Source organism: Littorina saxatilis, linkage group LG15, assembly GCF_037325665.1.
Source record: "Littorina saxatilis isolate snail1 linkage group LG15, US_GU_Lsax_2.0, whole genome shotgun sequence".
NCBI lineage: Eukaryota > Metazoa > Mollusca > Gastropoda > Littorinimorpha > Littorinidae > Littorina > Littorina saxatilis.
The window spans coordinates 25,369,918-25,397,107 of record NC_090259.1 but is presented as its reverse complement, the minus strand read 5'-3'; the positions used below and the strand labels follow the sequence as shown (position 1 = coordinate 25,397,107).

The following is a 27,190-nucleotide window of genomic DNA, read 5'->3' as shown; positions in this document are numbered from 1 at the left end:
TGTATTTGAAGCGGCCTGATTATACAAAGGGGAGGGAGCTTAGAAAAAGAGGTGCCAGTGAGCGGAAATGATGTTTTCGTAGTTGTTGTTGCCGACGTTGTGCGTAGCTGTGCTAAACACTCGCGGGGCCACTAGATAAAGAGTAGGTGTCTGTCATTCAAAAGGGAAGAAGATTACGCGTATAGCTGTTTTCAGTCGTCCTGCATCATAGACAGCCGTCCTCGCTCTGAGGTGAGGGATTAGGAGTCAGTTTTGTGCAAGGCATATTATTAGATATGCTAGAAACAAGCGAATTTTCGTGTGTATCAATCGTTTTGCGAATAGAACAGCAAGTCGTCATTTCTTAACCCTTTCTTCGATCAACGCGTCCCGTGATGACCCTTCTCTGTTCTGTTGATCCGTCATAAAGCTATTAATCAAATCGAAAACTTTATTGTGTCGAAGCAAGCTGACTATCTGGAAGGAAACCACAGTCTTAAACGTCAACAGTACATGCTGTTTACAGACCCTCAGCGGATTATGATTTCTACTTATGCGAACACTACTAATAAATCACGATCATGCCTCCCTCTCCCAAGACTGCTGCCGTTGCGCTTTTCCACTGTGGCGGTCACGTACGGCAGTTTTATTTTTATGCCCTCGGTAGTTCCTCGCCATTTCTTACAAACTTTACAACCTATACATCATACTTGTAAGACGGCCCAAGCGTACACAGTCTGCGCGGCTGATATATTCCGCGACTAATTCGCCACATTGTTGGACCATTTCTATAACGACTTTTTGATGCTGCAGCAGTCCGCTCCAGACCCAAGTGTCAGCAAAAGCGAGGGTAATATCAGAGGGGTTCAGATCATGCCCTGTACGCGCACAATGAACCTGTGGCTTTTAGAGAAAGGGCTAAATGTTGGTGCGACAGTGCTCTAAAGAATCTGGTTTTATTTGACCAGTTACAAGGACGCATGCGAAAGCTGGTCTTGTTGCTGGGGTACAAAAGTTGCAAAAGTGGTGATTATTAAGAACAATGAGGTATCGGGGACTACAATGGAAAATTATGAATGGAAAAGATTCTTTTACTGGTATCTCGCCACGATAATTACAAGACTGCTAGTGTCGGTATGCTACCAGAAAGGCGGCCAGCCCGAACTGAGGTGATGGTGAGATGGGGGTCTCAGCATTTATTTATTGATCACCAGTGATAACTTATAGAACTCCGTTTGTGTGTGGGTGTGGGTTTGGGTGTGTGTGTGTTTTGTTTGTTTGTTTGGGTGTGTATGAGTCTGTTTCTCTGTTACGATCGAAATATTGACGGCGTTTCCGCTAAATGCATAGAAATCTTCACAGAATCTCTTTAATGCACGCTGTCATATTACAATCACTAGTAGTTCTTATCAAAGTTTGTCAAGGAATTTCAATGTTGGTCCTTTAGCCATCAGCTCCCCGCAGACGTCATGGGCGCTCTCTTCACATTCAGGGTAGCATTTGAACCTCTCTCTGTACGTTCAACACGAACAGAGAGAAGAGGGGACGACAGCTGCTGGCAGCAAAGACAAAAAGGCACGTGTCATCCGTTCGCCTTCCCTTCCCCAGCATTGTTCAGTCAGGGTCGCCCCCAAGACGGATAGCAAAACAATTGAGGCGGATCGAAGGCAAGTAGGCAAAATCGATGGGGAGATTATCGATGCGAGTAAGGTTTTGGCTGTGGTGACAGACGGCGAGGTATGCGCTCATAAAGACCTGAGTGGGCTTGTCCGACACACGTGTTTCCCTTGCACCATGTGTGCGTGTGGGGACTGAGTCTTTTTCACACCTCGCGAGTCTTAAATCATCTTCGCGTTTGTGTAGATGTGACATCTAAGTAAAGAGACACACGGAAACGATCTTTGAAGCAGAACAGCTTCGCGATTTGTTTCGACAAGCGTTAGGGAGACGCGGAAGATGTTGAACTTTAGGTGATCGTCAGAATTGGTTACTTTATTTGTTAACCAGGTTTAAGTACATTTAGCCAACATTAGTAGTCAGTATTACATATGTTTTATGGGCAAATAGATGAATAAATAAATACATTAACATCAAAGCCAACCCTATAAATGTTGATCGAGGCATTCGGTTTATTCCCGTTGGGTGCATTCCAAGTCCCCGCTAAAATTCAGAAGTCTACAAATAAACTAAAACGTGGTTTGACCAAAAAAGATGGCATAATGTCCAAGAATATCTTCGCGTGTAAGTGTGTGTCTCTAGATCTGTCTGTTTATATGTCTGTCAGTCTGTCTGTTTATCTGTCTGTCAGTCTGTCGATCGGTGTACCTGTCTGTTTATCTGTCTGTCAGTCTGTCGATCGGTGTACCTGTCTGTTTATCTGTCTGTCAGTCTGTCGATCGGTGTAGCTGTCTGTTTATCTGTCTGTCAGTCTGTCGATCGGTGTACCTGTCTGTTTATCTGTCTGTCAGTCTGTCTGTTTATCTGTCTGTCTTTCTGTCTGTTTATCTGTCTGTCAGTCTGTCTGTTTATCTGTCTGTCAGTCTGTCGATCGGTGTACCTGTCTGTTTATCTGTCTGTCAGTCTGTCTGTTTATCTGTCTGTCAGTCTGTCTGTTTATCTGTTTGTCAGTCTGACTGTTTATCTGTCTGTCTTTCTGTCTGTTTATCTGTCTGTCAGTCTGTCTGTTTATCTGTCTGTCTTTCTGTCGATCGGTGTAGCTGTCTGTTTATCTGTCTTTCTGTCTGTTTATCTGTCTGTCAGTCTGTCTGTTTATCTGTCTGTCAGTCTGTCGATCGGTGTAGCTGTCTGTTTATCTGTCTGTCTTTCTGTCTGTTTATCTGTCTGTCAGTCTGTCTGTTTATCTGTCTGTCTTTCTGTCGATCGGTGTAGCTGTCTGTTTATTGTTTGTGGTGGTTTTGGACTCGTGTTTGTTGTTATTTTGTTTTGGTTCTGTATGATTGTGTGTTTACATTGCGTTTTTAACTTGTAGATGTTTGTGTGCGTGTCTGTATGAAAAACACGTGGACATGACCAAGTGCGCACGGAAAAGATCATGTAATCCATGTCAGAGTTCGGTGGGTTATAGATACAAGAAAATACCCAGTATGCTTCCCCCGAAAGCGGCGTATGGCTGCCTAAATGGCGGGGTAAAAACGGTCATACACGTACAAACTCACAAAAAATCACGAGTGTACGTGGGAGTTTCATCCCATGGACAAAGAAGAAGAGGAATGCGATGTACATCATGTATTACGTTTGCGTGCATTTATTAAATTGACCCGACGCAGGTCATTCCTGTTTAATGTTTGCGGATAGTGCTTGAAGCGAGACTTTCATGCAAATATTTATCTTCCCTCAGTCAGACACAAAAAGGAGTTTAAGGAAGCATAACAACGCATCAGATATATCCAAGAGATAAGCTAAACCTCTTCTTCTGCTCCCTGCCCTGCCCTCCCCCCTCTCTCTCTCTCTCTCTCTCTCTCTCTCTCTCTCTCTCTCTCTCTCTCTCTCTCTCTCTCTCTCTCTCTCTCTCCCTCTCTCTCCCTCCCTTTCTCTATCTCACTTTCTCTGTCTGTCTGCCAACCTCTTTCTCTATTTGTCTGTCTGCCAACCTCTTTCTCTATTTGTCTGTCTGTCTGTCTGTCTGTCTCTGTCTCTCTCTATCTCTCTCTCTCTCTGTTAAATAAAGTTCAATTCAATTCTCTCTCTCTCTCTCTCTCTCTCTCTCTCTCTCTCTCTCTCTCTCTCTGTGTTACTGATTGTGTGCGAGTAAGTGTGTATGTGTGTGTGTGTGAGTGTGTGTGTGTGTGTGTGTGTGTTTGACAGAGAGAGAGATAGAGAGAAAGACGGTGGATGAATTAATACTGTATCCATAGGCTGCATCATGCAACACAACTTACAATCATTGCGCTGTGAACTAAGGGAGAACACCCATTACAGTTCTTTGCAAGCCTACTGTGTGTGCTCTAGAGCTGGGAAGGGGGTCGGACCGGGTCATTATCGCATGTGTGCATCTGCACATGTCTCCTTGAATCCAGCAGAACACAATGCACTCTATACAGGGGGAAATTCACAGTCGTAATAAGGATATTGTCCTACCCGGAACATCCTCCGATCGAGGGCCACTTGTTTCGCCAGGTTTCCGTATGTCTCTACCGGTGCACGTGCGGTTATATTGCCTCCCCTGGCACGTGCACATGCGCTGTCGCGAGATCTCGCGCGGCGAGAGGCAGCAGCTCGCGCCACAGGGAGCGAGGGGTGATGGAAGAGGACGATAAGAGAGAAGACACTATCAGCGATGATTTTATCGTTTGTCAACTTGTCCGCCTCTGACTGCCTGTGTGTTTGTTGTGTGTCATCCGCGTAACGACCGAACAGGTGTTCCTAAACACACAGTCTCATCACTTAGTGGTAGCTAGCTATCCTATCCCGCATGCGACGCCAGTGTCACGATTTCATCTTTCGCCTGTGTACATATTTCCCCCTCGACATATACTCAAGACTGAAATGTTGTTTCCTGGTAAAATTAAGAAGTGAAATTATTTATGGACGAAAAGCATGTCAGTTTCTTGCATGTGAAGAAAATTGGTGGTAAAATGTAATAGATTTCACCCCCAAAATCGAATTCTTCGAAAACGTGTACTGAGTGGTTACGTCCCTTGAGTAAGAAGGAAAACATTTTAGGATGAATCAAATTTCTAAGTTAAATAAAACAAATTGGTTGGACAAATTTGGCCCCATGAATGTAAGGTACACAAGGTCGCTCATCAGTACTATCGAAGGGTGGTTTTTTGTTCAGTGTAGAGTTTATACTAGATCAACGAGGCCGAGAAGCGAAATATCAACACGGCGAAAGATGAAAACGTCACACCGGTATCTGAGAGAAAATGCTTGGATAATTTTCACTGAGCTAGACATAACGTGAGCGTTTCAGTGCGGGTCATCTTTACACTAACCTGTCCTCTCTTTGTTACATGTTAATGAGCCTCGTGTCGTACGAGATACGAGTGTCACGGTGTGGTTATCTGAAATGTATAATGCTATCGACCAAACTTGGAGTCGGACATTTTTCAGTAAACTGCATCAAGGGTACTGTAACTTCTGACATTATCATTTTCAGAAATTGTTCCGTAGTTTGCGTCATTCTGTCACTCACTCTTCCATATGTTGGATGATAGTGAAAATAGTCTTGTTTACTTGACAATACATGTCTAAGGCAGCTGAATATCTTGATCGACTCTGAACAGAGTACTGCTCAGACCTGACATTCTTTTGTATTACAATTTGTTTTTTAAAGCCGTAACTTGGTGAAACCACGTTCAAAAAACTGTTTCCAGGTAGAAAAAAAGGTAATAGCCGTTTGAATGTATTTTTTTCCATTCTTTGACTCTTGGGTATTTTTTCCTGTATTTAAAATCAGCAATTTTGATAAATAATCGCGCCTTATAATTTGTTTTGTTTTAACAGAATATCTAGTTTAGAAATTGGTTTAAAAAATCCTGTAAGTTGGAAAAACCACGGGTCAAGAAAACCTGATTAAAAGCATAACAATCAACTGTCAGAGACCGTTGATCATTCTGCATGTGCATGCACTTGTAGTAAAAGAAAATCAGACAAGCAGCCTAGAATGAACACCTACCGGAAAAAATATCAATGACAAACAACATTTTTGCCGACTCAATTCATGTATACTTTCTCCGCGCTGGAAGCAGTTTACGGTCAGTGAACGAGTGTTGCGTTATCGAGAGCGCATTTTGTGTCAGTTGCGCTGTCAGGGTATAATTAGGGCGTGTTTGGGGTAACAGTAAAGGAGATAAATAGATTTGCGCCGCTTGACCTCACCCGGCTTCTCCGTCTTTATGATTTGCAATTTGAGTGACGTTTGGAGTACCCGAAAACGCGAAAGAAAAGTCTGATTATTTGACTTGAAACAAAGTGAAATTGCAGGATTTTAACAAGTTTTGATGCAATGACATTCCACAACGTTTGTTGATATTTTGAACACAATATAGAAAACTTTGAGTGTTTTTTTTTTTGGGGGGGGGGGGGTGGGCTTGTAGAGTTGTCTTTCTTTTTTCGAAGCGGTGCAGAAATACGAATGCTCTGATCACCGTAGCGTAGCCTACGAAAAAAAAGGTAGTTGATTACAAAAAGTCCCCCTGAAATTGACAAGAAGCAAAGTAATCTGAAAAAGGTCATTCCAGTGAGATTAATAGTGGAAATAATTGGTATATACTTTTCTATTGCTGACAAACACAAGGGCGCTCATTGGCTAAAAAAAGGTAAAAAGTGGTTATAATTATCAGCACTCTCAAAAACAACTGTTAGTGCTTTGAAGCGAGTCTTGGTAAATGCTATAGAAATGCTGCAATACAGCCTTCGAGTTTGTGGCTTTATTACGTCACGATTGCTCGTTGTTACGACTAAGTCAGTTTTTGTGACATGTTGTAGGCGTAAATGGCTGGGTTTACTGTGTTCGTTGTTTCCGCAGTATTTTATTAGCGTTTTGCCTGAAAAACAAACTTATACAAGCCGACAATATTCATTTGATTGCATTTTATATTATGCAGATTGACACACCTGGTGTGTGCCGCCATTTGACGATGCTAAACGAACAAACAAAGTTCTGCTTGCTAAATCATCACATGTGGTTGACAGCTCCGAAAATAATATGAAGTAACTAAAACAAATTCAAAGATTGACCTCGGTACATATTGTGAATTTCCAGCGATACAAAAAATTACTTTTATTAAAAACAAATTATCCCAAAAAAATATGATAACGTATTTTTGTCAATAACAAACGTTCCAACAACTTAACTTTCTTGTTTTCGGTTCCCAGCGATAGGTAAAAACATTCCGAATGTCAGGGTTTCCGCTCCATAGTGTTGCTGAATCCTTTTCCACACTTTTGAATCAGAAATTCGTGTTGTTAGCTTAGGATCGTTATTAAATGCAAAGATAGTGTATGGTATCGGCAACTAGTGAAAAATCTTAACAAATGTCTCATTGCCCAATTTTGCCATTTTGTTATAAAGTGTTGTTTTTTAACGTTCGCACATTCCTAAAAGATGCATGTACACGTTTTGTTTAATTATTTTTGTTTAAATAATAATAATAATAAATAAATGAATGAATACACAAATAAATACATAAATGAATAGATAAATGAATAAATAAACAAATGGCCATTTTTTATACCTTTCTCTTTAAAGCCAAATAAATACGGGTTTCAGGACATAATAGATGAATATACCAATGAATAAACAAAGAAAGTGTTACATTGAGCACATATAATAGATATGAATAGATATGAATGAGAAAGAAAAAAATCCCAACGTCTACCTTTGTCAGGGAGCCAAATCAATCTGGACTCAAGTACCAGGAGGGGGGGAGGGAGGTGGACTTTTGAAGAGCCTTTGTTTTAAAGGCAAATATTGCACTTGTTGAAGTATTAACCTCCCTCTCTCTTTTTCTCCATTTACTCTTGACAAATATGAATGACACAATCACAAACCCCAGCAGGGCTCTTTTGTCGTCTGCTCGCGGGGAAAGAAACCCGGGTTCGATCGCCGGAAGAGACGGCGGGAAGGAAAAACGCCCGAGACCCACAATGCAAAGCGCTGCTTCCGGGCCCATCTGACGTGCGCGCGCATTTATTATTTCCGGTGCCACTTTCACCTACTTCCGGTGTCGCGGCTGAGACTTGAAATTTATTTGCCTTCTTTTGGCTTGTGTCACATTTTCTTCCCTCTCCTGGCACTAAAAAAAAATTAAAAATAAAGAATCCACCATGCACGCTTGACCTGCATGGTTCAGTGCTTGACAAGGTTTGGAGGTCATAGCACGTCTGTACTAGCTGTAGATAGATGACTTACACTAAGTGAGAGGGGAAAGCTGGTAAATAGATAAATAATAATATTGTCATAGAATAGAAAAAAATTGCTTTTAATTACTTTTTACAAAACTAAATAAAAACCCACAACAACATGCAGGCAGTAGGAATAACTTAATTTATGGATTGGAAGACGGCGCGTGGTTTCCTAAATGGTGAGGAGAGGAGAGACGGCCAAATTATGAAGTCACTAATATGTTGGAAGATAATATTGGTGGTTTTTTGTTTTGTTTGTTAGGTTTTTTTATGTTTAAAGGGTAGACGAGGAACTTACTGTACAGGGGCTGCTGATTCCTGAGCACAAATAAGAATAAACGCAGAACTGTGAAACTGAAAAATGTATCTTTCATGGAACTTTGTCAATTTTATTTTATCCTTGTTGATGAATTTCTTAACCGCATCAGTGAATTTCAGATACATTGTCCGCTATAATTACGTCAATCCTCGTTCCGTCAGCACAGAATAGCATTTATTTTATTTATTTATTTATTTGGTGTTTAACGTCGTTTTCAACCGTTCAAGGTTATATCGCGACGGAACAGAATAGCATAAAACAACAACAACAACAACAACAACAACAACAACAACAACATTATAATAAAGACCTTTTCGTTATCATGCGACCAAAAGAAAACTCTTTTTGTAAATTAACCATTTTCTTTTATATACGTATTGATTTTACACGGTTATTGAGGTAACTCACGCACGCAATCGCATGCTGGCCATCCTGCCGAGTAAGTTGAATGATCAGGTTATCATGCAGGAAAACTCAACATTTTGCTCAGTTTGTATTTAATTCACGCTTTTCTTTCGTGTGTGCTTCAAAGAAGTAGCTCCGCGAGTTTTCAGGGTCGATCTTGAATAATATTTTTTCTGGTTTCAAACCCAGTATCTGTTTTAACAGAATAAATTAAATTCTGAAGTTTTAAATCGTTGCGACAACGAGTGTCACTTACAAGCGACAAAAATGTTTTCAGAACGACGTCAGCCCTCTGTGTGCAGTATTCCTAGCTGCCAGTACGACACATGGTGGCAAAACTCTTTTTTTTTATACCTCGTATGTTGTATATACGGGGTATTTGGGTTTCGCTCTGTTAGTCTGTTTGTTTTTCACTTCTGTTTTCTCGCGCTCTCTCTCTCTCTCTCTCTCTCAGTCTCTCTCTCTCTCTCTCTCTCTCTCTCTCTCTCTCTCTCTCTCTCTCTCTCTCTCTCTCTCTCTCGCTCTCTTTTCCTCTCTCTCTCGTTTCCTCTCTCTTTTCCTCTCTCTCTCTCTCTCTCTCTCTCTCTCTCTCTCTCTCTCTCTCTCTCTCTCTCTCTCTCTCTCTCTCTCTCTCTCTCTCTCTCTCTCTCTCTCTCTCTCTGTCCGTCTGTCTATCTGTCTGCGCGTTCTCTCCCTTTCTTCTCTGTTTCCTTCTCGGAGAGAAAACAATCGTTTTAATTTCAAGCAGCGCTGGGGAAAAGCGGCTTTAAATCTCTATCGCTTTTGAAGGAGAGTTGTCGGCACTTGTCCGTGATGTTTGCTCAAAATATGGAAGAGTGTATGTTGTGCCAGGAAGTGAATTTCAAGTGTCCACATACTTTTCCTACCGCAAACACAAGCAAATATTTTTCTGCTGCCTCGTCAAGCTGCGCTCTCGCACCTGTCCAACGCTACGAGGGGGTACCCTCTTCACAGCACAGACATTTCCATTCTTTAGAATTATCCTTTCATCTGCAGAAAACCCGTTTGCTTTGAGAATACGGGACATCTTTTTATCTTCGCCGACTGCTCCTGTGCAGAAAAGGCGTTGCTTCTGATTTTTTTTTCCATTTTGTGTGTGTGTGTGTGCGCCTGTTTTCTTTTATTCTTCTGTTTTACCCATTTTCAACTTGTCTCTTTTTAAGTCTCTTCTTTTATTCCTTCTTCTTATTTGTCTTCGTCTTCGTCTCTTCATCATCCTTCTTCTTTATCCATCCAATTTTACCTCTACTCCTCACAATCTTCTTTTTTTTCTGACGCGACCTAATGTGAATTTGTTTGTCGTTTCTGTATTTTAAATGGTTCATGTGGTTTGTCAAAACGGATTGTCACAGTGAAGGTAAATACCGGCACGGTTGGCCTAGTGGTAAGGCGTCCGCCCCGTGATCGGGAGGTCGTGGGTTCGAACCCCGGCCGGGTCATACCTAAGACTTTAAAATTGGCAATCTAGTGGCTGCTCCGCCTGGCGTCTGGCATTATGGGGTTAGTGCTTAGGACTGGTTGGTCCGGTGTCAGAATAATGTGACTGGGTGAGACATGAAGCCTGTGCTGCGACTTCTGTCTTGTGTGTGGCGCACGTTATATGTCAAAGCAGCACCGCCCTGATATGGCCCTTCGTGGTCGGCTGGGCGTTAAACAAACAAACAAACAAAGTGAAGGTAAATCTTGTCCAACTGCATTCTACCCTTTCATACCAGTTTGTGACACATGTTTTCTTTCTTTGTGCATGAAAGTCCAGAAAATGGCAATACGTTTTGTTATCGACACATGACAGATTAAACAAAATAAAATAAAACCTGTTTCGGCCAGTAAAACTAGATTATCAATCGCTGCTGCCAGACAGATTATCGACACACAGAGATTCAAGAGAGATTTATTTATTTCTGTTTGGTTTTAAAGAAATTTAATTCAAAATAATATATATAATTTTGAATCAGGAAAAGTATAAAAAGTACAATGCAATCACATTTCGATCTATTACTAGAATTTTAATTTATAAGCTTCCAATTTAAAATGCAATCCCATGGTCTGGACTAAGTCAAAGATTGCTTGACCAAAACTTCAATCAATTTGGTGGAAAAAAGAGGCCGTCCTAGTGCCGCCTCAAGTATTGCAAATAGCCGGATATGACGTCATCAAAGAGATTTATCAAAAAAATTAAGAAACAAGTCTGGGATATCATCTTGTATGCTAAGTTTCATGAAGATCTGTCCGGTTTGCTCTACACATACACACAGACACACAAGCACCAAGACCCATACATACATACATACATACACCGCCATCCTCGTCTCGATTCCCGGTCTATTTAAAAACATTTAGTCAAAACGTGACTAAATGAAAATGATTTTTTTTAAATATATAGAAAAACGTTTCCGTCATTCATTGGCATATTTCTCCGGGTAGTTGTTCGCGGGTGGTATTAAAAATGTTTTACAGGACAACAAAGATTTAAATATATATAGAACAACGTTTCCGTCATTCATTGGTCTATATTTTGCACATTGCTTCTGGTTGTTGTTCGCGGGTGGTATTTCAACACACACAAAATGTACAGGAAAACAAAGATTAAAAAAAAATATAGAACAACGTTTCCGTCATTCATTGGTCTATATTTTGCACATTGCTTCTGGTTGTTGTTCGCGGGTGGTATTTCAACACACACAAAATGTACAGGAAAACAAAGATTAAAATTTAAAAAAATACAACGTTTCCGTCATTCATTGGTCTATGTTTTGCACATTGTTTCTGGTTGTTGTTCGCGGGTGGTATTTCAACACACACAAAATGTACAGGAAAACAAAGATTAAAATTAAAAAAAATACAACGTTTCCGTCATTCATTGGTCTATATTTTGCACATTGCTTCTGGTTGTTGTTCGCGGGTGGGACGGGCGCTGTGGCGTGGTGGTAAGACGTCGGCCTCTTAATCGGAAGGTCGAGGGTTCGAATCCCGGTCGCTGCCGCCTGGTGGGTTAAGTGTGGAGATTTTTCCGATCTCCCAGGTCAACTTATGTGCAGACCTGCTAGTGGCTTATCCCCCTTCGTGTGTACACGCAAGCACAAGACCAAGTGCGCACGGAAAAGATCCTGTAATCCATGTCAGAGTTCGGTGGGTTATAGAAACACGAAAATACCCAGCATGCTTCCTCCGAAAGCGGCGTATGGCTGCCTTAATGGCGGGGTAAAAACGGCCATACACGTAAAATTCCACTCGTGCAAAAACACGAGTGTACGTGGGAGTTTCAGTCCACGAACGCAGAAGAAGAAGAAGTTCGCGGGTGGTATTTCAACACACACAAAATGTACAGGAAAACAAAGATTAAAATTAAAAAAAATACAACGTTTCCGTCATTCATTGGTCTATATTTTGCACATTGCTTCTGGTTGTTGTTCGCGGGTGGTATTTCAACACACACAAAATGTACAGGAAAACAAAGATTAAAATTAAAAAAATACAACGTTTCCGTCATTCATTGGTCTATATTTTGCACATTGCTTCTGGTTGTTGTTCGCGGGTGGTATTTCAACACACACAAAATGTACAGGAAAACAAAGATTAAAATTAAAAAAAATACAACGTTTCCGTCATTCATTGGTCTATATTTTGCACATTGCTTCTGGTTGTTGTTCGCGGGTGGTATTTCAACACACACAAAATGTACAGGAAAACAAAGATTAAAATTTAAAAAAATACAACGTTTCCGTCATTCATTGGTCTATGTTTTGCACATTGTTTCTGGTTGTTGTTCGCGGGGGGTATTTCAACACACACAAAATGTACAGGAAAACAAAGATTAAAATTTAAAAAAATACAACGTTTCCGTCATTCATTGGTCTATATTTTGCACATTGCTTCTGGTTGTTGTTCGCGGGTGGTATTTCAACACACACAAAATGTACAGGAAAACAAAGATTAAAATTTAAAAAAATACAACGTTTCCGTCATTCATTGGTCTATGTTTTGCACATTGTTTCTGGTTGTTGTTCGCGGGTGGTATTTCAACACACACAAAATGTACAGGAAAACAAAGATTAAAAAAAAATATAGAACAACGTTTCCGTCATTCATTGGTCTATATTTTGCACATTGCTTCTGGTTGTTGTTCGCAGGTGGTATTACAAAAATATACAGGAAAACAAAGATTAAAAAATAGATAGAACAACGTTTCCGTCTTTCATTCGTCTATATTTTGCATGTTGCTTCCTGTCGTCCAAGGAGAAGGAACACTCACAGACAAATGTGACCAACAGGCATTATTATCGGTCTGATATGCAACTCGTTCGTCCACTCCAAAGGCCGACGGGACCGGGGACAGTTTCGTTTTGTCTTTAATTATTCGCGTCATGAACTTGCATTTATTTTTTTACTTTTTATTCTTGTGATTGCAACGTTAACAGCTATCCTATCTCTTTCGAATATCTAACAGTGTGTCTTCTTTTCTTTCAACTGAGTCCCACGTTTTGGTATCATGGCTGCCTGATTCAGTGTGGAAGTACATGGGGCGGGGATATAGCTCAGTTGGTAGCGCGCTGGATTTGTATTCAGTTGGCCGCTGTCAGCGTGAGTTCGATCCCAGGTTCGGCGGAAATTTATTTCACAGAGTCAACTTTGTGTGCAGACTCTCTTCGGTGTCCGAACCTCCCCCCGTGTACACTACATTGGGTGTGCACGTTAAAGATCCCACGATTGACAAAAGGGTCTTTCCTGGCAAAATTGCTTAGGCACAGTTAATAATTGTCTACCTATACCCGTGTGACTTGGAATAATAGGCCGTGAAAGGTAAATATGCGCCGAAATGGCTGCAATCTACTGGCCGTATAAAATTTCATCTCACACGGCATCACTGCAGAGCGCCTAGAACTGTACCCACGGAATATGCGCGATATAAGACTCATTGATTGATTGATTGACTATCTTTCTGACAATGTTGAAAAACAAAATAAATCGGTTCTCACCAACACAAGGACCGCACAGACAAAGACAGAGCCAACTGTCGTCTGTCTGTGCTGTTCGAGTGTTGGTGAGTACTCATTTCTTTTGTTCCGTTCAACTTTGTTTATCTCACCCACAGTACTATTGTTGTTCAGATTTTAGTTTCTGACAATGTATTTGTATTTGACAGACACGATGCCGACACAGACCAGCGTGAAGGAGCTGTGTGCGGGTTGCCACTGCCCGATAGATGACCGCTACCTGTTACGGGTGATGGACAACTCGTGGCATGAAACGTGTCTCCAGTGCGCGCTGTGTCACCAGCCCCTCGCCGGGTCATGCTTCGCCAGGGACAGACAACTCTACTGCAAGACAGACTACGACAAGTGAGTACATGTACCAAGTTTGGGAGTTGATGGTGGTGGAGAAAGTCTACTCCACCGAGAGATTTGGTTTGTTGGTTGGTAGGTTGGTTTATAAACAAAAGTTGTATTGAAATTACGTATCATTGTACCAATCACACAGTATCACTCATCTTTCTTTCTTTATTTCTTTATTTGGTGTTTAACGTCGTTTTCAACCGTTCAAGGTTATATCGCGACGGGGAAAGGGGGGGGGATGGGATAGAGCCACTTGTTAATTGTTTCTTGTTCACAAAAGCACTAATCAAAAAATTGCTCCAGGGGCTTGCAACGTAGTACAATATATGACCTTACTGGGAGAATGCAAGTTTCCAGTACAAAGGACTTAACATTTCTTACATACTGCTTGACTAAAATCTTTACAAACATTGACTATATTCTATACAAGAAACACTTAACAAGGGTAAAAGGAGAAACAGAATCTGTTAGTCGCCTCTAACGACATGCTGGGGAGCATCGGGTAAATTCTTCCCCCTAACCCGCGGGGGGCGTATCACTCATGCGAGAGATTATCTCCAAACAAATTGTATACAGAGTACAACTTATGAACAAGATTGATATGCCATACAATTACAGTAACAAGAAAAAAACGTGGGATGGTAGTCGGGTGGATATGAACAAGATTGATATGCCATACAATTACAGTAACAAGAAATAAAGGTGGGATGGTAGTCGGGTGGATATGAACAAGATTGATTTGTCATACAATTACAGTAACAAGAAATAAAGGTGGGATGGTAGTCGGGTGGATGACTGGTCTGGTTGGTCGGTCCGTTTGTTTTTTCGTGTTTGTTTGCTTTTACCGTCAAGACGACAGTCAACAATGGCTGCTGCAACTTTCAGCACTATACATTTTATCCGCAACCAGAAGTGTTCTTGCCATACACGAAGGCATGAATGCAAGTTATTGTTTAATAAGACAGCTTTTAGATTGAATACCCTTTCAAGTTTGACCGTTGTGCTCCTGTGTCCAGCCTCACTTGTGACGCAGTGCACTATTGTCGATAGCACACAACTCCATGTGTATGTGTGTGTGTGTGTGTGTGTGTGTGTGTGTGTGTGTGTGTGTGTGTGTGTGTGTGTGTGTGTGTGTGTGTGAGTGAGCCTGTGAAAGCGTGCTAGCGAATGCCGTTTGATTTTTATCGCATTTTATTTCCCTCGTTACGTTAATCCTCGCCATCGGTTGCCGCGTCTATATTAACCCATTAATTACTTTGGGGTTTTTTGCAAAACGATTTTCCCCCGTAACCGTTTTAACGCTAACATCTGACGCATTCAGGCTGAAGACCAATTTTCACGATGACAGAGACCACCACGTCGTAAATCTCCATCCAACGTCGAAATTGTTTTTTGTTAGCATTCTACCACAAAATCCACCACCGCATGCCACAGCATTCTGCTCCGGGATTGAAGCTATCGCGGAACCCATTTGGCCCGGCTCCCCGGAGGCTCAGTGGATGGAGATTAGCCGTTATTACATGCTTAGCTACACCGCCCTCCGTGGGCAGGGAAAGCCGGCAGTCCCAGCGCGGCTCTTTGCTCCTCAAACAATCCCCCCGTTCTCACATGAGAGCTGACGGCCATCATTGATTTAGGGGCGAGGGCCAATCAGAAGCTGTGATTTCGCGTCTCCCTTAACACATCTCTAACGGGGGGATTGCGACGGCGAAACCCGGCCATTGTGCGCCAGGGGCCGGTTATTGAATCTGTTCTCAATAAGTTAATTGAAATAATGATCTCTCCCCGTTGTCCGCCCTACTTTGGGTTTTGGCCTTCGCGCGTTGACGGCGTGTGGAGATTGAACTGGCGGTGGCGGCGGTGGTGGTGATGATGATGCTCGTTGGTGAGCAGATGATGCTCGTTGGTCAGAGAGAGAGAGAGAGAGAGAGAGAGAGAGAGAGACAGAGACAGAGACAGACAGACAGACAGACAAACAGAGAGAAAGAAAGCGAGAGAGAGAGAGAGAAAGGGGGTGGGGGGGGGGGGGGGAGGGGAAGAAACTGAAACTGACCTTTGTAACAAAATATACATGTTTTAGACAAAGCCTAATCTCCCAACCAGTCAGGAGAATTAGAGATAGAAAGAGAACTGAACTAAACTGGAATCTAGTTTACAAGGATTAAGATTTAAAGGCTAGGCCTTTTCTTACAATCTGTCCTTGGGACGCACAAACACACACTAAAGCAAAATAAAAATAAAAAGTGGGGGGGGGGGGGATGATGATGATGATGATGATGATGATGATGATGACGACGACACATTTGCAGTCATTCAAAATGTGAGAAAGACTGGCAAAGAGACAGAGACAGAGACAGAAAGAGTTTGCATGTAAGTGGGTTTTTTTTAAAGAGAAGGGAGTGGGGGGGGGGGGGGTTAGCGGTCAGGAAGAGACGTGGGATAGGGAAGGAAAGATGATGTACAGAAAATAAAGCAACATAATTTTTTCCATAGAGAGAGCGAAGGAAGGAGAGAAAAAAAGAGAAGGAAATAACAGAAAGGTAATTGCAGATAGAGACAGACAGAGACAGAAACAGTTTTGTGTAATCAACAAAATCTAACGACCCTCGCGAGATCCCACGCCACAATCCCGAAAGCACCCGCAACCGGAAGTCCGAACGCGAGCGATGCGCCATCCACGATCATTCCACAATTGTCACGTGACGCGAATCAAAAGCCCGGATCGGCCGCGCCAAACGAGGCAGGGGCGAATATTGAAAGAAAATGGCAGACAGTGATTAGTCTCGAGCGGAAACAAGAAGCGGCAGAATTCAGAGGCCAGGAAGGCATTACCACATCCACGGTCTTCTTCGCCGCTCTCGTTTAGCGCTGAATTAACACTTCGCAGGCCGCGCAATGACGTCATTTGTCTTCGTTATTGCCTCCACTGATCGGAACTTTTAGTCGCAGGTGTGACCGAGAGTTGGCCGAGGGGAATATTGGTTTTTCTCTATGCGAATAATTTTACACTTTTGCCTAACTTTCTTTCCCAGTTGTCTTTATAACTTCTGTGCTGTTACGTCGGTGTCTCTGTTCATTCTGCGGTAAGATGATGTTCACGATGGGGCTCATTGAATGGTCCGGAAAGAGAACCGAAGCTAATTTCAGAAACCGAAAGCGTCGGAATTTCACCTGTGAATGAATGTAGCTAATCAAAAAATTACGCTGCCTTCATGCCCCAGATATTATTTGAGTGAAAAACTTTGTGTCGTTTGTCGAGTTCTATATGTGTGATTCTGATTTCTTTGAAGTTTTATGATTCATCACAAATTCGACGAAAACTTCCACAAAATAAAATAATAGGTGTGAATATTGTATTAAGGGTTATTGCGATTTTCCCCTAAAGTGATAAAAGAAAGCCTTTAAATGTTTTTCTTGTATTTGTTGTAACTTCACAAACATTTAGTTTGCATTTTGACCAAACGTTTCGGTACATTGTGCAAGTTTACGGGCTCAGCACGTTAAGAAAAAAGCCCACATTTACAAGGGAAGAACTATGTCGATTGGCCAGCATGTGTAGAAATGAAATGCTAACAGAAACTAGAAATCTGCCTTGTTGATTTGTTTGCTTTTATTTTTGTTCTTGCTGTGGTGTATTTTGCGACATTTCTTGGGAAAATTCGGCAACAATGCCAGATTCTTGTTTGAAAAAACAGCTTAAAAAAACAAACAAAAAGCAATCAAACAATCAAACAAACAAACAAAGGAGTAAAAAATAAAATAACGGCAGCTGATAATTTAAATGGGAATCAGGACCTGGCTGTAATGGTTAAATGTGCTGTGCATGTGTTTAGTGCGGGGCGAAAAATACAATATGCGTTTTAATTCGAATAGATTTTTACGTTTAGCCCATTGCTTGCAGTAAAACTCATACAACTCAAAAGATGTGCATACAATTGACACAACAATGAAATCAGATACGTTATACTCGTGATGTCTCCACCCCACTGTCACCGCCCGCCCCTCAACCCCCCTCCCACGGTTGGCCTAGTGGTAAGGCGTCCGCCCCGTGATCGGGAGGTCGTGGGTTCGAACCCCGGCCGGGTCATACCTAAGACTTTAAAATTGGCAATCTAGTGGCTGCTCCGCCTGGCGTCTGGCATTATGGGGTTAGTGCTAGGACTGGTTGGTCCGGTGTCAGAATAATGTGACTGGGTGAGACATGAAGCCTGTGCTGCGACTTCTGTCTTGTGTGTGGCGCACGTTATATGTCAAAGCAGCACCGCCCTGATATGGCCCTTAGTGGTCGGCTGGGCGTTAAGCAAACAAACAAACAAACAAACAAACCCCCCTCCCAGCCCAAGGATTTGCCTTATTTGGCAGTTTGTTTGTATGTTTGCTTATCTGTTTATTTGTTTGTATGTTCGGTTTTAAATGGTGAAAAGGATTCAAACAAAGACATCATCGCTTACATGGTTAATTTGCAGCGGTGTTTTAATACATTTTACTTGTGCTGAAAGTTAGCAATACATTCTGCAATTTAATTGTTTTATCAAACAAAAAGTCAATTAGTTAATCAAATTCTGTTTGCACCTTTTGGTGGCAAGGGTTGAGTGCATCAATCAGTTTTATTTTCACAAATGACTTTGTTCCTTTTTGAAGATCACTTCTTTTAGAACTGTTAAAAAGGGTGATAAATAAATCCCTGCGCCTTGAATCCGTGGTTGAGATATGTGCGCGATATAAATTGCATAAAATAAAATGAAATAAAATAAAATAAATAAATGAATGAATAAATAAATCAGTCAATCAATCAATCAACCAAAACATCAAGGAATAAATAAAACAGTGACTAAATTCATTAATTTATCTGAAACATAACATTTAAAAAATAATTTAAATATAATTTGACCAAGACAGTCAGATAAAAAAAAATGGGGCGGGGATGTAGCTCAGTCGGTAGCGCGCTGGATTTGTATCCAGTTGGCCGCTGTCAGCGTGAGTTCGTCCCCACGTTCGGCGAGAGATTTATTTCTCAGAGTCAACTTTGTGTGCAGACTCTCCTCGGTGTCCGAACACCCCCGTGTGTACACGCAAGCACAAGACCAAGTGCGCACGAAAAAAGATCCTGTAATCCATGTCAGAGTTCGGTGGGTTATAGAAACACGAAAATACCCAGCATGCTTCCTCCGAAAACGGCGTATGGCTGCCTAAATGGCGGGGTAAAAAACGGTCATACACGTAAAATTCCACTCGTGCAAAAAACACGAGTGTACGTGGGAGTTTCAGCCCACGAACGCAGAAGAAGAAGAAGATAAAAACAAAATTAAAAAAAGACTGCCCAACACAGTCGTTTTAACTCTCATTTATATTTAGTCAAGTTTTTTTTGTTTGTCTGTCTGTCTATATTACGTCTGGCCCTTTCTCAGTCCTTTCCCATTTTTGTCGCCTGTATATTTTTCCAACTGGGCTCGTCAGCAATGATGTTTTTTCAATCATTAATTTAAAATTTTTAAATTATAAGTTGAGCAAGAGCAACAAGGGAAATGCACACACAAAAATACAATCTAAAAAAAAAAGTTAAAAAATAAAATATAATACAATAAAACAACATCAACAAACCCGATTTTAAAGAAGTGGAAATATGGATAGGGATGTACTGGGTGTATTCTGTGAAGGCAATGGCTAAACTTGTGTTTGCGGGAAGGGGGGGGGGGAGGGGTGGGAGGGGGGGGGGGGTACAGAGTAGACGCAAAGAGGGATTAAACCATGAGGTTTACCTGACAACAAGGGGAAACCCACCTGTTCCGTTGTTCTCTCCTTGTTTCTTTTATTCGCCTTCGCGCGCAGCTGCGCACGCGGAAAAATATAATATCATTAATACATGTAAACGTCACAAAAGAACACACACGCGGCGTTGCACGAGCTTTTTTTTTTATTAAAACTGCCACAGACACAAAAGTGCTTCACCGCACAAGAATATAGTAGACGTCGATGTAAAATTAATTACCTTTTTTCTACTATATTTTTCTGAGTGTATCGCAGAATTACCCCAAAGCCACATCAATATTTTTTTTTCTTTCGTGGCGGCTGTGAGGTTTTAATGGTGCTGAGCGGCAGTAGGTGTGTTGTTCTCTTGTCAAAGAACAATATTTTAAGTATGACGACTCCTCTTAAATGTCCGTCGAGCTGACATTTTTTTCGTCAAATAACGAAAACTTTAAACAAATAAATACACATGTGAGTGAGATGATGATGACGACTTGCAATTCGCGGTCACCATTGCGATCAGCTCGGGTTTCTTACGAGATAACGTGGTTTTTTTTCAACTTAAGCACAATGGATACATTGGATATAAAGCTGACCATGTTTCTCTCAACACAGCTCACAATTTCCAACAAAGTCTTTGAACACGTCAGCACATCAACGTACCATTCCTCCACACAGGTCCAGGTTAAAACACCAACACAAAAACGTAACCAGAACCACAACACCAATGCGGGGCCCGGTAGCTCAGTTGGTAGAGCACTGGACTTGTGATCGGAAGGTCGCAGGTTCGAATTCGGGCCGGGACGGGTCAATTTTATGTGCAGACCCAGAGACGGAAGCCATGTCCCACCCCCGTGTCACCACAATGGCACGTAAAAGACCTTGGTCATTCTGCCATAAGTGCAGGTGGCTGAATACACCTAAACACGCAGACACCTGGGTAGCGCGACTCCGTTGCTGCTAGCTTTCCACTGGGAGGAAGCGACCCGAATTTCCCAGTGATGGGACAATAAAGTAATGAAAATGAAAATGAAAAAATGAAAAAATATGTATCCCTTGTTTGCATATGGCATCTGGCCTATGCGTTGTCCTTGGACGTAGCAGACATACTAGCATACTGTCCCAAGACAGGCCAGTTGGTCCAATAGGAGCACGTAAAATACCATTAGTCAGTCGGGTAAGGCTGCGTTTAAATCAGTTTACGTATTCGTTGCAACATTTCTGCAATGTCAGTTATGCTTTTATACAATAATGGAGCTCTAGTAAACGCTTAAAAGACCATGAACTGTTAAGAAAGGCACCAGTGCATATAGTTTTTCGCGTAGTTGTGCAATATGTTTGCTGTCCTTTGAGGAAAAAAGGATCAAACCGATTACCCAACTTGTCCCCAATACCATTGATTTTTGAATCACAGTTATATATTAGGACTAAGCACACTATTGCAAGCAGTTTGTGATGTTCGTATCTTGATCAGAAAATCCCACACCAAAAGAAGCATCTGCTCCTAAGCGCTTTTTAATAGCTTGTTGAATAGTAAGTGGCCATGGCTTTGTACTCTTGCCATGCCGATAAAGATCGCAATTATTTCACAAGGTGATAACTCCTCCGAAAACGGCGTATGGCTGCCTAAATGGCGGGGTAAAAAACGGTCATACACGTAAAATTCCACTCGTGCAAAAAACATGAGTGTACGTGGGAGTTTCAGCCCACGAACGTAGAAGAAGTAGAAGAAGACAAGGTGATAACAGTTTACTGTTATCAGTTCAGTTGCTCGACGGTTTGTTAGGGCTTTCAACTTTCAAAGCTATTCGTTCGGACGAACGGTCTACTGTAATTAGTCTCTCTCTTTCTCTCTCTCTCTCTCTCTCTCTCTCTCTCTCTCTCTCTCTCTCTCTCTCTCTCTCTCTCTTTTACACTACCCATGCACGGTTCCCATGGCTATGCTCATTTCTCTCCTGTGCGTACAGATAACGATCAACATATTTATTAAGATGGCATTTAAAAAAATGTACCGAATTTTTCAAATGGAAAAAAAAGTAATGAAAAGGTCTTCTCAAACATGCACGCAACCTCTACAGAATTCAGACAAATTCTTATTTGAAAATCTACTTCCAGTTACACAAATGTTGATTTGATACTAAAACTGAGATTATCGACTAAGCAAGCATACAGGTGCAACACCGACGACGACAACGACAGGGAAAACGACGACAACCCAGGAGCAAAACAGAATTCAATAAAGGTCATTAGTTGTCTTTTAGACATGTTTTTTCTGTATCGAGTTGAAGCGTTTTCTCATAACTGTATCGACTTTTTTCATCCTTTTTTATTTCTCTTTTTTTTATGGAGCGCTGACAGGTAGATATTCACGGTTGATTGAGTACAAGGGAGCCAGCAGCCTGACGCCACGGCAACCTGTTACACACTTGTTTTTTCCACCACGTTTTTTTCTTTTTTAATATATTTTATTATTTTCGTTCCTCTTTATCAGCCATCCCTCGCTGCACCTATTGTCTTTGCGCCCTTTCAAGTATTGTCGCCTGCTGGGGCTTTGGGCTTGCAGTTCTGTGACGGCCAATGTTGAAAATAACAACTTTTTGTGTGGAAAAAGTGTCTGTTTGTCTGGCTCTGTTGCTTTTTAGTGTCACACGTATGTGTCTCTGTCTATGCTCTCTCTCTCTCTCTCTCTCTCTCTCTCTCTCTCTCTCTCTCTCTCTCTCTCTCTCTCTCTCTCTCTCTCAACCCTATTTCTCTCTTTCCACCTCTCTCTCTCTCTCTCTCTCTCTCAACCCTATCTTTCTCTCTCTCTCTCTCTCTCTCTCTCAACCCTATCTTTCTCTCTCTCTCTCTCTCTCTCTCTCTCTCTCTCTCTCTCTCTCTCTCTCTCTCTCTCTCTCTCTCTCTCTCTCATACCGACAAAAGGAGGAAACGCCCCCGTGTGTCCGGCGCCTGGCCCAAGTCGACCGCAACGCCTTTCAAGAAGAAATCGACCACATAACTGCTGACCTTCATGTTGTGTCGACACTGGTACAGTGCTACCTCCGTGCCATGCCAGACTGACTCTTCTAACTAAACTGCAGGCAGTGTTGCGAAATGCCATAACAAAAACCGTGAACTGTCATTTCCTGACTTAGCATCTGAGTCAGCCGCGTCAAGAACGATGCATTATTCTGTTTTCTTCTCAAGAAAATCGCGGAGTTCGACTACCCCCTACCCCCTCCCTCCCCCTTTGAAATGAACCGTGTGTGTTTATTCAATAAAATGTCTTATGTCTTACGTCTCTCTCTCTCTCTCTCTCTCTCTCTCTCTCTCTCTCTCTCTCTCTCTCTCTCTCTCTCTCTCTCTCTCTCTCTCTCTCTCTCTCTCTCTCTCTCTCTCTCTCTCTCTCTCTCTCTCTCTCTCTCTGTACTCGTTCACTTCCAGGCAGAGTTTTTTGACAAAAACCAAAACAAGCCCAGAAAGGGCACCCAGCCCAAGTCGACACGTCTGTGCCGGGCATACAAATACACAACTGACAGCCACACAAAACAACCGAAACCGCCCTGTCAATGCTGACGCTCTCTCACTTCGATCTCTGAAAAGAAGAGGCAAGAATGAAACGTCAAGGTATTTTGGGGGGTCCAGGTAAAAAGTCTTTCTGCCCTCCCTCGATCTCTGGAACAGGTGTGGCTAATCCGGCCCTGGCTTCATTCCAGCATGCTCCATATCTAGATAACGGACTTCAAACGACCGGAACGTCAGTTGACGTTTTGTGTGTATGTATGCGTGTATGTGTGTGGGTATGAGAAGGCTGTTGTATTTCAGGGGAGAACGGCATTGAGTATTGGTGGTGAAAGAATCTACGGGTTATAAGAAAGGAGGGTTTGACGACAGAGTGCTAGCTAGCTGGGTGAAGAAAGAGACAAGAGAGAGAGAGGGAAGGGGGGGAGAGAGAGAGAGAGAGAGAGAGAGAAGTCGGAAGTCGGAAGTCGGAATGTTTTAATGAGTAGGCCTTGGGCCCTTTTCATGGATGAGAGAGAGAGAGAGAGAGAGACAGGAGCAGAGATTTGATGATGGAGACAGTCATGTCATTCTCTGGTTCTAGCGAGGAGGATAGTCAAGGGCAGTTAAGAAGATTACGGCGATGAGAATGAGAATCAAAACGAGAGACAGAAAGACAGACAGACAGACAGACAGACAGAGCTAACAATAACGCTGTAAAACAACTTAATTCACTTCTCGATACAAGTTCGATATCCAAAGACCGGGTATTTCTACTTCCCGGTTTCCCCCGGGTACCTGCGTGCCATGTACCCCCGTTTAAGACCCTGCAGGAAGAGACAGATTAGGGGTAATCTGCCTGACACCCGTCCTTGTAGGAGAGAATACCCGATGACACTGACAAGCTACCCCGATGTCCATCCGATGATGTGCATACCCGAGTTGTCCTTCTCCTACCCGACGACGTCACAACGCCAAGCTGCGGGTCACTGTCGGGGTGGTTGTCAAGTTGGAAGAATACTGCGAAAAAACACTGTTGCGATTGAACATCTGGTGAACACAAAATGTATACTAGAGACGGCAATCTTCTTCGGAAGGGGGAGGGGGGTCGAGGCAGTAAGAAAAGAGCAGGAATAGAGACCCCAGTAAACCGACAAAAGAACAAAGGAAGCTGCAACTGGGAGAGAGAGAGAAAGAAGAAAAAAAGCCAGCTGGACTAAAGAAAAGCAAGATTGCTCTAGCTTTAGCTAAATTAACTTCGTTGCTGTAGAATTTTGTTTTAAAGAGACCAATGGCATAATTATTTTCGTTTTGCTTCTGTGTTCAAAATCTGCACATCCTTGTAAAAACTCTTCATAATCTCAATTCCCATCAGATTATTCTCCAGCATCATCGCATCACAAAGCAGTCCGATCCCAGATCGGTCCGGTGATCAGTCACCGATGCGTGACACACTGTCACCGCAACCCGCCTCGCCTGCACGTGCAGCCGTCGCGCCGGCCACACCCCCATCCTCACCCCCACCATGTCCTCGTCCATCATCTTGCTTTACTCCACACAGCGAGTTTTACTCAGACCACTTCACAAAGCAACCAGAGATTTAAGTCTAAAGAAAGAAACAGACAGACTTACAGACAGACAGACAGACAGACAGACAAAGTTAAACCTATGCACCCCGTATTATACCGGGGTGTAAAGAAGGATGAAGCAGTCATCGATGTCTGACGAGATGCTAATAAACTCGATGATGTAAGACGGTCTTTAAAATAAAAAAAGGTAAGTGAGTCCGTTATTGTTCTGGCCACTCGAGAAAAGGGAATAATATCACCTTAAATGTTTGATAACGTAAGACAACTTTGAAACAACTTTGTAATCCAACTTGTTTTGCAGCGTATAAAAATATAATATGTTTCTGGGATGTGAGGTATTAAGGGCAAGGAACTTCTTCCAGAGACACAGACATCACGGAGCATTCACACACGGCGGCTTCTTTTGCTAATATGTTGGTGATCTCCACCGTAAAGGAATAATGTGGGGCTGTATATTATAAGAGTGTTCATTCTTTTAGGAAAAACGCTGGTAAGACACTGCGGAATAAGTAAAGTGATGTAGCTCAAATGTTGGAATCTTCTACATGTAGGTTTGAGATGTTTAAATTAGACTTAAATGCATGTTATTTTTATTTATTTTATTGGACAGGCTTTACTTTTGAGCCGTTACTTTCTCTCGTTTCAAAAGCCGCGCGTTGCCGAAATTCACGTTGCATAACTTCAAATGTAAGAAGTTGAAAATTCTCGTGTTACTTTCTTAGTCAAAATCGTCGCTTGTGTTTGCTGTGAACACTTTGCGTACAATACCGCTTTAATCTCTGCGACACCCGACGGGTTGTGAGGAAGAGTGCGTGAGGTCCACCCGACTCTAGCCCAACGACCGCACATCTCCGCTCTTTCCGGGATTAGCCGAGCCCGCGACCCGCATTGTTTCCGACCTAAGCCGAGTTGAGCCGAAGTCATCCGAGGTTGACACGTGTCAAAAAAGACCGGGGAAATAAATGGCGTAAAATTTTTGACGAAAGGGAGGAAAAGACAGAAAAGAGGGAGTGGGGAGGGTGGGATGGGGTGGGGTGGGGTGGGATGGTGCTGGTTTTTATTTGTGCATTTTTTTTCTTCTCCTTCTTGCTGTGTGTTGATGTGGAAGTAATTGTTTCGCGCTGAAGGATTTGTCAAGGAGTGTGCGGTTGCCCGTCACACAATTTATGATGAGAGATCAGTCATAACAGAGAAGTTATGCTTCATCTCTTTTGGAGGGTGCTGGTTTGAGCATGGACCAAAGGAGAAAGCTTGGTTTGAACAGCTAGGAAAGCTCCGGAGTGGTCCATGGCAGGCATAATGGAAGAAGACTGAGATTTTGGAGCTAGATGTCAGAATGGGGGTTATCTTAGATTTATTTAGAACTGTCAAATCCTACGTATATTCCGACAACAGCATCAATTTCTAGTCTTGAACATGAAATATTGGAGTCAAGAATAAGAAGTAGAAACTGTAGAGCTTAGAAATGTACTGCTCAGAAAATCATATTTGTACGAATATGGGACCTTTTAGAACAGAAAAAAAACATGAGTCACGTGTTGTAATACTGGAGCAGATGATAGATTTACTCGACTCTGAAGTCTACGAATAAAAGACATCAGATAAAGAACTAGTGACACACGCAGAGTATGGGGAGAAGGGTGGAGAGGGAGGAGGTACCACTTCCTGCATAGGTAGTAAATTTCAGTAGCAAAGGAGAAGAAGAAGAGTGGTGGAGGGGGTGGGGGGTGACTTAGGGTGAGGGGAGATGGAGAAGAAGAAAAAAGTGTCAGTGGTGCAGGTATAAGCACCAGCTCCGATCTTCAAATGCTAGAGGTGAAGCTCATGCAGTACAAAGACTTAAATCTTTCAACCCCTTCCACTCCGTGGCCCGCACATCCAAGAAGACGTCAAGGGTCCGCCAAAACTTAAAACACCACAGCCAGTCGAGCGGCCATCAAACGAGGGCGATTTATTGTCGCCGTTCAAACAGGGATTGATTCTTGAGTGTCCATCGGCCCTCGACATTCCCCCTCGGTTCCTTTGCCCGGCCCCTCTCCACAGGCCCTTAAGGGTCTTTATCTGTTGACATTTATAGGGTGCAGAGGGCCGTTGGAGAGGTACCCCTAGCGCTTGCTGGCCGGGTGGGGACGAGCGAAAAGTGTGCGGTAGTCAGGCTGGCTGCCTTTGAACTCGCTTGCTTTACGGGCGCTGGTCCACCCCGCTACCGGGCGAAGAAAGAAAGTGAAAAAATGGTAAGGTGAGATTTACGAGTTAAGGACAGTGTTGGGATCTTTGTTACATGCATGCTAAAGACTGTATGAAGCCAAGTCAACTGCTTACCTTTTACGCATATGTCGATGCGCTTGGTGTCTCTGAGAGTTACGAGTTTGGGTCAGTGTTGAGATCTTTGTTACATGCATGCTAAAGACGGTATGAAACCAAGTCAACTGCTTACCTTTTACGCA

At 42.5% G+C, this 27,190-nt stretch overlaps 1 protein-coding gene across 1 annotated transcript in view; it reads left to right on the top strand.

Moving 5' to 3' along the window:
* Positions 1-27,190, top strand: part of LOC138948923 (LIM homeobox transcription factor 1-beta-like) — a 102,490-nt gene that overhangs the window by 28,600 nt on the left and 46,700 nt on the right. The window contains exon 3 of the mRNA XM_070320577.1: positions 13,737-13,932. Coding sequence (XP_070176678.1) covers positions 13,737-13,932 — 196 coding nt within the window. The remainder of the gene's footprint in view (positions 1-13,736; positions 13,933-27,190) is intronic.